At 44.8% G+C, this 11,420-nt stretch overlaps 2 protein-coding genes across 2 annotated transcripts; one reads left to right on the forward strand and one right to left on the reverse strand.

The window, feature by feature from the left end:
* Positions 1-5,145: 5,145 nt before the first annotated feature.
* Positions 5,146-5,667, forward strand: LOC125539161 (histone H4). The gene has a single exon (XM_048702532.1). The coding sequence runs from the start codon at positions 5,219-5,221 to the stop codon at positions 5,528-5,530; it is 312 nt and encodes a 103-aa protein (XP_048558489.1). The 5' UTR covers positions 5,146-5,218; the 3' UTR covers positions 5,531-5,667.
* Positions 5,668-6,627: 960 nt separating this feature from the next.
* LOC125539160 (expansin-A10) lies at positions 6,628-10,798 on the reverse strand. Its single transcript, XM_048702531.1, has 3 exons — positions 10,539-10,798; positions 9,932-10,247; positions 6,628-7,274 (listed from the first exon to the last, which is right to left on the reverse strand). Exons 1-3 carry the CDS (start codon positions 10,687-10,689, stop codon positions 6,965-6,967), a joined length of 777 nt encoding a protein of 258 aa, XP_048558488.1. The 5' UTR covers positions 10,690-10,798; the 3' UTR covers positions 6,628-6,964.
* Positions 10,799-11,420: the final 622 nt, after the last annotated feature.

Below are 11,420 nucleotides of genomic sequence, written 5' to 3' on the forward strand. Positions count from 1 at the left end.
AACAACCAGAAGAGAAAGAAGGCAGGGCAGGGAGAAAAATGGGTAGAGGAGGGGCTGTTATCCATTGCAGCTATTGTGGTGCTGCAGGCCACAATATTGGAGGATGCACTGATTTCAAGCTTGGTTTGAGACCAAAGAAAAAGGGCAAGATAGTTAGAGCCAAGCCACCAGTTTCCTCTGATTCAGAAAATGAGGATCCTGTCCTAACACAGGTAATATCTCTAATAGCATGTATCATTTCCCATATATATATTTAATTAACTGTGTGTGTCATTTCCCAATGTATTTAATTAATAGCAAGTGTCATTATTAATATAGGAGCAAAATATGCACACCATGGGTTTGAGTCAACCAGAACATACTCCATATGAAGCAGAGGTCATTTCTACATTGATTGTTGAGGTTTGTTTGTATGTGCTTTCTTAGTGACATTTCTGAAATATTTATCTATGCCACGTGCATAACTCAAATCCAATATTTAACATTGCAGACGCAGTCATGCCAGAGACAAAATGTGCAGCCAACTGCTTTACTAGAAAATGCTTTCATTCAAGCAAATGTCCAAATGCAGCCCCCTATGCAGGAGACAACTGCCACAATCCATGGAAATGTTCATAGGAAGAGAGAGGTTTTAGCTTTGGCCAAATTGAAGGCAGCTGCTGAGAGAAGGGAGGTTGCGGATCAAGCCAAATTTAATGCAGCAATGGCAAAGCTTAGAGAAGAAGAGAACAAATTAATGATAGCAGCTCAGCGGAGAAAGCAAGAGATGGAAGAAAAGAGGCAAGGTGCTGAAGAGAGGAAAAAAGCAATACTGGAGGAGAAAAAGTTAGCAGCCGAGGCAAGAAAAAGAGCTGCTGAAGAAAAAAAAAGGAAAGCTCAAGAGGAGAAATTTGCACTTGCCGAGGCAAAAAGGTTAGCTATGCAAGCCAAAAAGAGAGAAGCACTAGAGGCAAAGCAAAAGAGGTCGGAAGAAAAAAAAGAATTCAAGAAGAGAAGAAGAGAGAGGCAGAGCAAGCATATGAAAGGGAGGAAATGAATTTCCTGTTCATGCAACAAGAGGAGCAAGAAAGGTAGCAGAGATGGAAAGAATATCAGCAGCAAGAGGAGAAAGCAAAGCAAAAGGCCTGTGAGGAGCAGATGCAAGCAAAAGAAAAAACATGCGAGACAGAGGTTAATAGGGTTCAAACTACTCCAGTAATGGAAGAGGAGGTTAATAGGCCTCAATCATCTACAACAAGGAAAGCCTTTGAAGAGAAAAAAAAAGCTAGATGATATGGCAGCAATGAGGTTAAGAGCTGATGAGGAGAGGTATAGGGCATGGCTGCAAAAAGAGAAGGAAATGGACCAAGCAAATGGTCAACAAGGCACTTCCAACAAAAGAAGTCTTCCAAGCCAGCAAAACACTCAATTTAAGATGCCAAGAAAAGTTAGAATGTTTGATTATTTCAAGTAGTAGTCTAGTTCATGTGATGTGTCAAATTCAGTTTCTTCTGGACTATTATGTAGTTGAAACCATGTTTATTTTTCCACATGATCATCTTATGTTCATGATCATGGTGCCCAGGATGTAATGATCATCTTATTTTGGAGGATATTTGGAAAACTATGACATTTCGTTTCCTGAGATTTTCAAATTTCCTATGATATTTTCTGTCCTCAGATTTGCATATTCCCTGTGATATGTTCATACATTGCCCAGTTTCTATTAACATTGCATCTTCATATATCTAAATCATGTAGAAAATGCAGTGCAACACCAAATGGTACAGCACATAACCATATAATGCCTGCACTATGCATATACATGTACTGTTCATGCTCATACATTGCCCAGGTTCTATGAACATTGCCCAGGCTCATGTCTAAATTATGTAAAAAATGCAGAGAATGACCATATGTAACAACACATGACCATATAATGCTTGTACTGTTCATACATACATATATATAATCCATGTACTTTATCCTGCACTTGACATGATCAAATGGCACATCACAGTACCAATTCCAGGAGAAAATACACAGCATACATGACCAAATGGCACCTGACCAAATGGCAAAGCTCTAATATAGCCCAGCTCACAACACAGTATATCACATTAGAATTTTTGTTCAAATTACAAAGCTCATGTAAGAACAAGCACATATCACAACTATGAAATTACCAAAAGATTACACACACCCCAGATCATCTAACTTAACTAACAACATTTCAAACAGGATGGTAACAAACATCCCAATGCCATTACACAAGCCAAAGTACTAAACTTCAGTACTGTCCAAACTTGACACGCCTCCAACAACTCCCGCGTTCTCGTCGGTGACGCCGGAGCAGGCGGAGACCGTCCTCCTTGACAGCATTCCAACCTTTGGCAGAGGCACCACCACCTTGAGCACCTTCCGATCGATACACGAGTCACGCAGCAATGCATTGACCTGTAATTCCCACCTGTCAGAGGGCAGCTCGATGTCAATCAGCTTGCCGTGAAGCTCCTTCAGCACGCCCATGCGAAGTCCGGCTCACACGCACCGTCAGGGAGGCCTTCATTGCGGGTGCGGCTCGGCTCCGGCAGAAGACATGGTGGCTCTCCGCGGCGCCACACCTGCTGCGGGAAACCCACCCGTGCACGCTGACGGTGGACGGTGGAATCGCAGGCGCGGGCCACTGTTGGGCTAGCTTTGCCTCCGCCCGCACAGGAAGCGGCGCTCATGCTCTAGCCGGGGCGGGTGACGGCTGGGACAGCTTCGCCTCCGCCCGCATAAGAAGGAAGGGGCCGGCGCAGGCTGGGACAACACTGCCTCGGCCCGAAGGACTCCTACTCTTGCCGGGGCCGGGAACGGAGCTACCGAAGGTCGCCGCCGCTGCCGCCGCCGCCGGCCGTGGTTCTAGGGTTAGCGATTTCTATCTAATTTTGGGGATCGAATTGGGGGATTTCCTTTTTTCTCGCTCGGGTTAGGAGAAACTGAATCGGCCCGCATCGGCCTGTGCTGATGTGGCAGGACATGTAGTCGTGTACGTACGTGGGCCTGCCGCAGGACCGTCGATGGACCAGTTTCGCAAGTAGCAGGATCGTAACGAGGCAACGCGCAAGTTCCAGGACCGTTCTGGACCAAACCAGCGAATACAGGGACTGTACGTGCAATTCACTCTGATGTACCTAACTATGAACTCTTGGGCGGGGAGCATGCTTCAGTGCAAACAATTCAGGCGAAGACTTCTTACCTAGCGAGCTACACTTATTAATGTTGAATATACTACGACTGGAGGATTGTGCCCCACATACGGCGATTGGTCCATTGGGCCCGATGTACCGTATCACAGAAGCGGTCAAGTTTGGCACTGAAGGATGAGTCAAGATCCACCACATCGATGTGTACAAGCTCCGTGCCATGTCTATGCATGCTCCCCAAGGTCATAAGGAGTCCAACCCTGCTGTGGGGTTAGATCGACTTAAGTAGACAATTGAGCACGACGTTAGAGCCGAGACAACTCCCTGTGGCATAGCATTGGTCGTGTTCTAAGACTGGTTGTAATAAGTATCATATACTAGTATCATGCATATGATACTAGTCTATGATACTACATCCGTAATGCATAGTATTATATGTTGGTATGATATGTTGGTATCATAGGGTACTACAGTTATTGTCATGCATGACACAAAAAAAGCACACCATTTAATATGATACGGTATCATGATATGATACCCAAACCTCTCTTTCTTCATTTAATTCTATGTCACCTCCAGTTCTTTTCGGCGATTCTCCAGAATCGCCCCCCTCCCCGACTTCTTCCAGAATCACCACTTCATATATTTTTTACAATCCTAGCTAATTAGACCTTAACTAGACAAGATTGTCAAAAAAATATGAAGTGACGATTCTGGGAGAAGTTGGGGAGGGGGCCAATTCTGGAAGAATCACTCAAAAGAACTAGCCCCTAAATTGCTTAGTTGGCATGGGTCCCCTGCAAGAAGCATTTCTGGAACACGGGTGTCCCGAACACTTTATTTTGAATAATTTGAAAATCACATTTGAATTAAAAAAATATCCAAAACAAACCCTACGCTAATATGAATGTATACCACACAAGTGTAAAGTTTGATGATGAAACAAGTTGACATGTGAGCTACATAAAGATGACAAATTGTTAATTTTGAGAAGTTAAACCATGCACACATTGTTCACCGCTAAAAAAAATCCACGCTCTTGTCTTCTTTGCGTAGCACATGTTAATTTACTTCGTCATCAAACTTTGCCCGTGTACAGTATATCTCCATACTACCGCATAAAATTCGTGTTCGTATTTTAAAGACTTTCAAACATGATTTTCAAACTATTTGAAATGAAGTGCTCATGCGACCCTTGATCTGGAGCAACGTTTTGGCCTCCCATGTTCCAAACCGTCCTCACCGATAGACACTTCTCTATTCTTATAAAAAACCGAGTTAGTGATGATGGTGTGCCCGCCATCTTATAATATAGACCGTTCGATCTATATCTGACAGATAGAAAGCAAACTATGACAATTTTGCAAAAGGATATCCGCACCTCTCGTTCATCCTTATCTCCCACAACTTCATTGTTGAGTAATTAAAAAAGAAGCCTCCGGAACAATCTGGCATGATGGCCGCTGCCGGCGTCGTCCATCTCCATGCCTCTGATAAGTCCGACCACCAGTCACCACCGCGCCCCACTCCTCACCTTATCTCTCATCTTTCTCGAGATATCATTTTTTCGATGAAATTCTCGAGATATCATTAGTTTTTACACATGGGATTACTCCTGCATGAGTCAATCACAATAAGTGTTTTGTAAAAAAATGCATCTTGATGTTCTGTGCAATGCACAGGTTGCTAGTCATAAAAAAAAAGCAGACACTTTCCGATCCACCGCGCTCCTCTAGTCTCCGCGGTCTCCAATTTCAAATCCATCCCCGTATCCGCCGCCACGTCATCGATCCGCGCCACCAGCCTCGCACCCGCACCTCCATCCCACCCTTCATTTCAATCCAACGTCCCACCCCCGCCGTCCCACGGATCGATCCCAGCGAGCGCCTCCCGCGGTCCCGCCCCAAAGCCACGAAAATCCCGCGCTTCCCCCCCAAATCCTCCCGATATAAACTCGCCACCACCCCACAATCCCAGCACAAGCTTCTTCCCAAGCACTTCCTCTTCTTCCTAAGCGCACACATCCCTCGGAGCTAGGTGGATCGGCGATGTCGGGGCGCGGCAAGGGCGGCAAGGGGCTGGGGAAGGGCGGCGCCAAGCGCCACCGGAAGGTGCTCCGCGACAACATCCAGGGCATCACCAAGCCGGCGATCCGGAGGCTGGCCAGGAGGGGCGGCGTGAAGCGCATCTCGGGGCTCATCTACGAGGAGACCCGCGGCGTGCTCAAGATCTTCCTCGAGAACGTCATCCGCGACGCCGTCACCTACACCGAGCACGCTCGCCGCAAGACCGTCACCGCCATGGACGTCGTCTACGCGCTCAAGCGCCAGGGCCGCACCCTCTACGGCTTCGGCGGCTAGATTCGTGTCGTGTGTCCGTTTGTGCTGTGGAAGACGGGTTTTACTACTGCTTTGGCGTGCGTCGTTGTGTTCCGTCTTGTGTTCATTAGGCTGTAATTCCTTGTTGCGGTCAATGAAACTAGTTCTGTTCTGAATCCTGACCTGAAGTGCAATTGGTTTGACTTAGATGAAATGCAATTGGATGAACGATTTATCACTCGTTGCAATCTGTACAGATGCAGAAGTATTGTTGGAGTGGTAAAATGTGAATCAAGACGCCAGATGCATATTCCTGAAATACTGACCAAGTGCTTCGCTGTGTTGAATTCGGTTTTGGTTTTCTAAGGTTGATTGGTTTGATATTAGATTTCTCATTTTAGATCGTGTATAGCTGAAGTGCAGTTGATTTGTCTTAGCTGAACTGCAGTTGATTGAACGATTTACCACTCGTTGCAACCTGTAGAAGGGGCGCATCCTTTTGATTTGGTTTGGTTTCACTGGGGAACGAATCTTGTTTTTTTTTTCTGTGCAGATCTACAGATGCAGAGGTGTGGTTGTTGGAGTGGTACGAACCCTCCATTAAAATGTGAAATCAAGATGCAAGATACCTATTCCTGAAATCTTCACCAAGTGCTTCGATGTGTTGGATCCGGTTTTGATTTTTGTAAGTCTGGTTAATTTGTTTTATTAATATATTTCTTGCTTTAGATCGTATAGCTCTACTGCTGGACTGTACATTTGAGTTATAATTGAAATGCAACTGAACCAATGTTTACATTGGACAGATAGCTGAACTGCAATGGATCCAGTATTGAACGTTCGAGTTGTTGCTGAAATGCAATTGAATGAATAATTATCACTCATTGCAATCTGTAGAAGAGACGGACCCTTCTGTTTGGTTTTGGTTTTGCTGGGGAGTGAATCTTGATTTTTTTTTTCTGCAGATCTACATACTCCAAATGTATATAAAATTTCTGAATGATACATCAAGCCTCTGGAGTATATAAAATTTTGAATGTTTCAATGTTGGTGGGGTGTAAATAATCTAGTCAATACAAATATGAAATCAAAACGCCAAATATGGCCTTCTATTCCTGAATGAAACAACAACGAGCATGTGGAGCAACTATCAGAATGTTTCTGAATGATACATTAAGCACTGGGGCAATCAAAACATTTCTGAATGATACATCAAGCCTCTGGAGCAACCATCAGATTTGAAATAGTACATCCGACAATTACAACTGCATGTTGTATGTAGAACAACTATCTGAGGCTCTGCACTAAACTGATATTTTTCCTAATAATCAGCTCGTTCCTCAGAGGAATGTACAGTAGAGATTATATTCCTTTCCTAATAATAATCTTGTTCCTCAGAAGGATATACAGTACTACAACCAACTCGTAGGATGATTTTTCTTCTTTGAGAAATTGTAAGTCCCTATCAATAATTCTCTAGAGCAGGAATTGCTTGCCGGTGTATGTTTTGCCAAACTCCCAATCCTTGGGCACAACGTTAAAATTGGTCATCGTCGTGCCGTCACTCGAGGTGAGCTCAAAGGACACCGGCTGCCCTGTGAGATCTAAGTTGATGTGCCATATCTGGCCCCAGTTGCGGCCCATATCGAGCCAGCCAGACTCTGTTCCTTTGATCTTCACTGATCTGACATCGCCAGCGCCACCGACATTGCTGATTAGGACTGTGAAGAAGAAGCTCTTCCCGGAGACCGAGAACCGCACGCCGCCTTCACGAAGGCACTTGACGCTGTTCATAAGAAAACAAGTCAATCTCAGCAAAGAATCAGAGGCATTTTTTCTGACAGGTTAATGCTATTAGTAGCTTTATTTGTCCTTGTTGTTTGTTCTCATGCAAATCCTGCAAACTACTCCCTCCGCCCCATAATGTAAGACGTTTTTTCACACTAGTGTAGTGTCAAAAAACGCCTTACATTGTGGGACGGGGGGAGTACTTAACAAGTAATGAAATGGTGTGACATAGATGAGTCCCAGATCATAGTAGGATGTATATTTCCATGTCAATTGTCCTACGAAACATGAAATCTCCAGGATCACGAAAACACATTGATAGCAGAATGTTGTACAAATCCGTCATTCAGGAAACCATCTCAAAGAATCACCTCAATTTTTCAAATTACTAGACAACTTAGACGCACGTAAAGATTATTACACCCTTCTATAATATACTTTTCAGTTTAGCATACATGCACGTTTTTAACTTTGTATTCTGAATGGCACAGGAGTAGAACCTCACTAATTTACAGATGCGATCGTAGTCTGTTTGAATCTCAAACAGTAACAAATTAAATGAAGTGTAAGCACAAGCTAAGATGATTAGTTTCAGTTCAAGAAAGTCCTAGTAGTAAAAATAATTAATGAAGTTTTCTCTGGAAAAATAATCAAATGAAGTTGTTTCAAAGGGAACTCAAAGAGCTACCAACCAGTGCATAAATATCTAACACAAACATAGAATATTAAGGACAACCACAAATAATGTGCCACTACAACTTGCAGGGCCAGTTTGATTGTCACCAGGTAGTACCTGAGAAGCAGATAACTTGTGTAGCTTTATTAGTGATGATGTGCATTTTTGCTGTTTCGTGAAACAGTGGTTTGTTCTCTACCATACATTTATTCTTTCTCTTTGGATAGTGCTAATTGCTATTCGCTAACAGTAAAGGAGCTATATAACAGCTGATGAAGCTAAAGTCTGACATAGTTTAGTTGCAGAGCACAGCAGGGTTGATATTGCTGCCAATTGCCTCAGGCGATGATTTGGAACATCAAATCTTGAGGATAAAAAATGCACATTAACAGCACATTTCATTAAACCTGTCATTCATCAAAGCATCTAGAAGAAGTACCTGTCTCTGCTACACCTTTTAAGTGTGGCATATATGCAGGTTCCTAACTTTATGTTCTGAACAGCACCAGCATAGTGCTTGCTAATTTACCAAATTTGAGTGTGAAGTGTTGCCATTCGCCATATCCTAATATGTTTGGATCTTAAATACCAATAACAAACCAAAAAAAGGGTAAAGCTAAGATGATTAAACAATCAGGCAAGTCACTATCCAAAGTTCCTTTTTAACACAGTTTTAGTAGTACAAATAATCAACTAGATTTCCCTCAAGAAAATAAATCAAGTTGTTTAAAGGATCCCAAGGAGCTACCAACTGGCATAAATATCAAACATAACCACAGAATATTAAGGACAACACCAGTTAATGCGCCACTACTATTTGTAGGGCCAGTTTGGTGATACCGGGTACTGGAGGGCACATCATGTAAACCCAGAAGCAAATAACCTGGTGATGCTAGTTCGGTGCACATCAACAACTCTAGAAGTTCCAAAAAAAATCTTGCAACCTCTCCATTAATATGGTTCAACCAGTCCTTGCAGCAGTCAATAGAATATTTAAGCACTAACTGTCAATAAGATCCACATTTCCCAGAATTCCTCAGTTATCAACAAAATACAGGATAATCACTCAGATAAGAGGTGCTTAGTTTCTTTATGTTTTTAATTAATTTTCATATGAGTTATCATAGCTCAGCATACCGATTCTGCACTCTAGTAACCATAGACTGTCGTGAATTGTGGAATAAAATTTAGATGATGTGAAAATATATGCAATGATGAATCCAATGATATATATTTGGTGGTGTATATGTTAATATATTTTTCTACAAACTTGTTTAAAGTATATAAAGTTTGACTTCAGACAAACGTAATATGCGGAGTAAATAAAAACGGAGGGAGGACAACTAGTTATCACCAGCTGCATTATCATCATCAAGATGATAGCGCTGTTTTAATTCTAAGAGAGCCCCAAAGAACAAAATAAACTCAAGGAGCCACGGAAGTCTAATGCTTACACCAATGAATATGATGCAAATACTGAACCAAACTGTAGTACAGTACTATAATTGATCAAATCACGCAAACCGAGCATGTGATACTCTAGATAGTCAATGGCTCGATGCTGCATCAAAAGGCTCATAGGTGCTTTCCTCCTAACCCAAACACCAAATCACATTAGTACATTTATTTACACTTGGTTCTATGCATCTTTGTACTACCTTGTTAGTAAAGGAAGGCCACATTAGAGCAGATAAAACTACCCTAATTCGAATCCTAACCAAAAGAACTTGCACTTCACCACAGTGGAAGAGGGTCCACTTGATCCCCTCCACACTTTCCTCACCAACGGACACTTGCAATTCAGCTTTTTTGGGATCCCACATTGCGGCAAACCAAAGCAATCTCTAGCTTGGCAAGCACTTTCCCAGCTCTACACAAATTGAATCAGGAAACCGAGGAAACTTTGGCCTTAGATCTAGCCGAACATGGAGTGCAAAGCAGAGCGAGATCGAGTGCAGGCAAGAATGGAGCATACGTACCGGCGGTACTGGATGGGCATGACGCCGGCCTTCCAGAGCGCAATCTTCTCGAATGCCTGGATGGGGAGGAGGAAATGGTGGTTGGGCGGGTTGCAGACGCCGCCGGCGTCGGCGGGGAATCCGTAGTTGGGCGGGCAGAAGTTGGTGGCGGTGACGACGATGGAGGTGCCGGGGAGGCAGTACTTGAGGTCCTCCACGCACTTGACCTCGTAGCAGCCCCCGCAGGCGGCGCCGCGCTCGAACAGCGCCGTGCTCAGCCCCACCGTTGCCATCCCGTACCCGTGCTTCCCCAGATCCCCGAACCCGCACGCGCCACCTGCACGCCGCACCCCACAAAAAGAAAATCACAGATCAGCTCCGTGCCCATGTCCATGGCCGCCAGGATCGCAAGAACCGACTGTGGTACGAGCAGAGAAGCTCCGGTAACCGAGCGTGCGGTTTGTGGAAATTCCGTTGGCGGCAACATACCGAAAGAGGAAAAGTGAACTAATTAATGCCTGCAGCATGGACGCGAGGAATTTTGGTAGGAGCGCAAGGACGGTTTGGTGGATTCGTTTCTTGGACTGCTGCCATGACGGAGAGCTAGGCGAGGTTTGTTGGTGCTTACCGATGGCGTCCCCGGGGTCGGCGGCGAAGTAGGAGGACTTGGCGTTGCGCCATTCGGATAGGGCGGAGGAGCCGTAGGAGGAGGGGTGCTGGTGGCCGGCGGCGAGGGCCGGGAGGAGGAAGACGACGAGGAGGATGAGCGGGGGAGCCATGGCTCCCAGCAAGCAGCTTTTCGTCCGTGCGCTTGCTTCTCAGTGAAGTGAAGCAGGGGAGAGTGTGAAATGGAGGTGCTGTGCTTCGGTGTTCTGTCTTTTTATTTTGCAGGTTCTGGGGCCTTCTTTGCCTTTATACATGTGCACACGGGTATATTTTTAGTGCAGGTTCTCTTCTCGAGTGCTCCAGCTTTTGATCGATTAATTCTTTTCTTTTCGGGAAAGAGTGCATTTGCTCGTCTGTTTTGTTTCCTTTCCTGGTGCACCGCAGCTTATTGCTTCGGTGAAACGGCAAAATTAGAGCACTTACAATCGGACTTTGCAAATCCAGCTCCTCAAACGTCCGCAGATAGTGACCGGTCACGTCTTAAATTAATCATTCTGTATCACCTTTTTTACATTTTAATCCTTAGATCCATATAAAGCATGCAAAAAAAAATCATACGTACGTACCCTAACTAATCTTCGTCGTCGGAGACGTCCACAACAATGTGCTGGGCGCCGGTTGCACGGGCGGGTAGGAGGGTGCCGGCTGCTCGACCTCATCCATATAGGCGAGCATCTCCGTCTCCTCCGCGACCTACTGCGCCTCCATCTCCTGCCGGGACGGCGTCTGGCCTCCGCAGCCGATTCCGACGGGAGGGAATCGAGGATGGTCTGCTGCTCCGCCTGCAAATCCACGTCGCCAGCGGCCCCCACGCCCTCCTCCTCCTCCTACTCCTCCTACTCCT

Source organism: Triticum urartu, chromosome 2 (assembly GCF_003073215.2).
Source record: "Triticum urartu cultivar G1812 chromosome 2, Tu2.1, whole genome shotgun sequence".
Taxonomy (NCBI): Eukaryota; Viridiplantae; Streptophyta; class Magnoliopsida; order Poales; family Poaceae; genus Triticum; species Triticum urartu.

Bases quoted from the DNA above. Each gene is read 5' to 3' on its own strand.
- LOC125539160 (XM_048702531.1), bottom strand. From the start codon at position 10,689: ATGGCTCCCCCGCTCATCCTCCTCGTCGTCTTCCTCCTCCCGGCCCTC. The intron at 10,248-10,538 runs GTAAGCACCAAC...TGCGGCGTGCAG, and splicing joins CGACCCCGGGGACGCCATCG to GTGGCGCGTGCGGGTTCGGG. The intron at 7,275-9,931 runs GTACGTATGCTC...TCTTATGAACAG, and splicing joins ATGCCCATCCAGTACCGCCG to CGTCAAGTGCCTTCGTGAAG.
- LOC125539161 (XM_048702532.1), top strand. From the start codon at position 5,219: ATGTCGGGGCGCGGCAAGGGCGGCAAGGGGCTGGGGAAGGGCGGCGCC.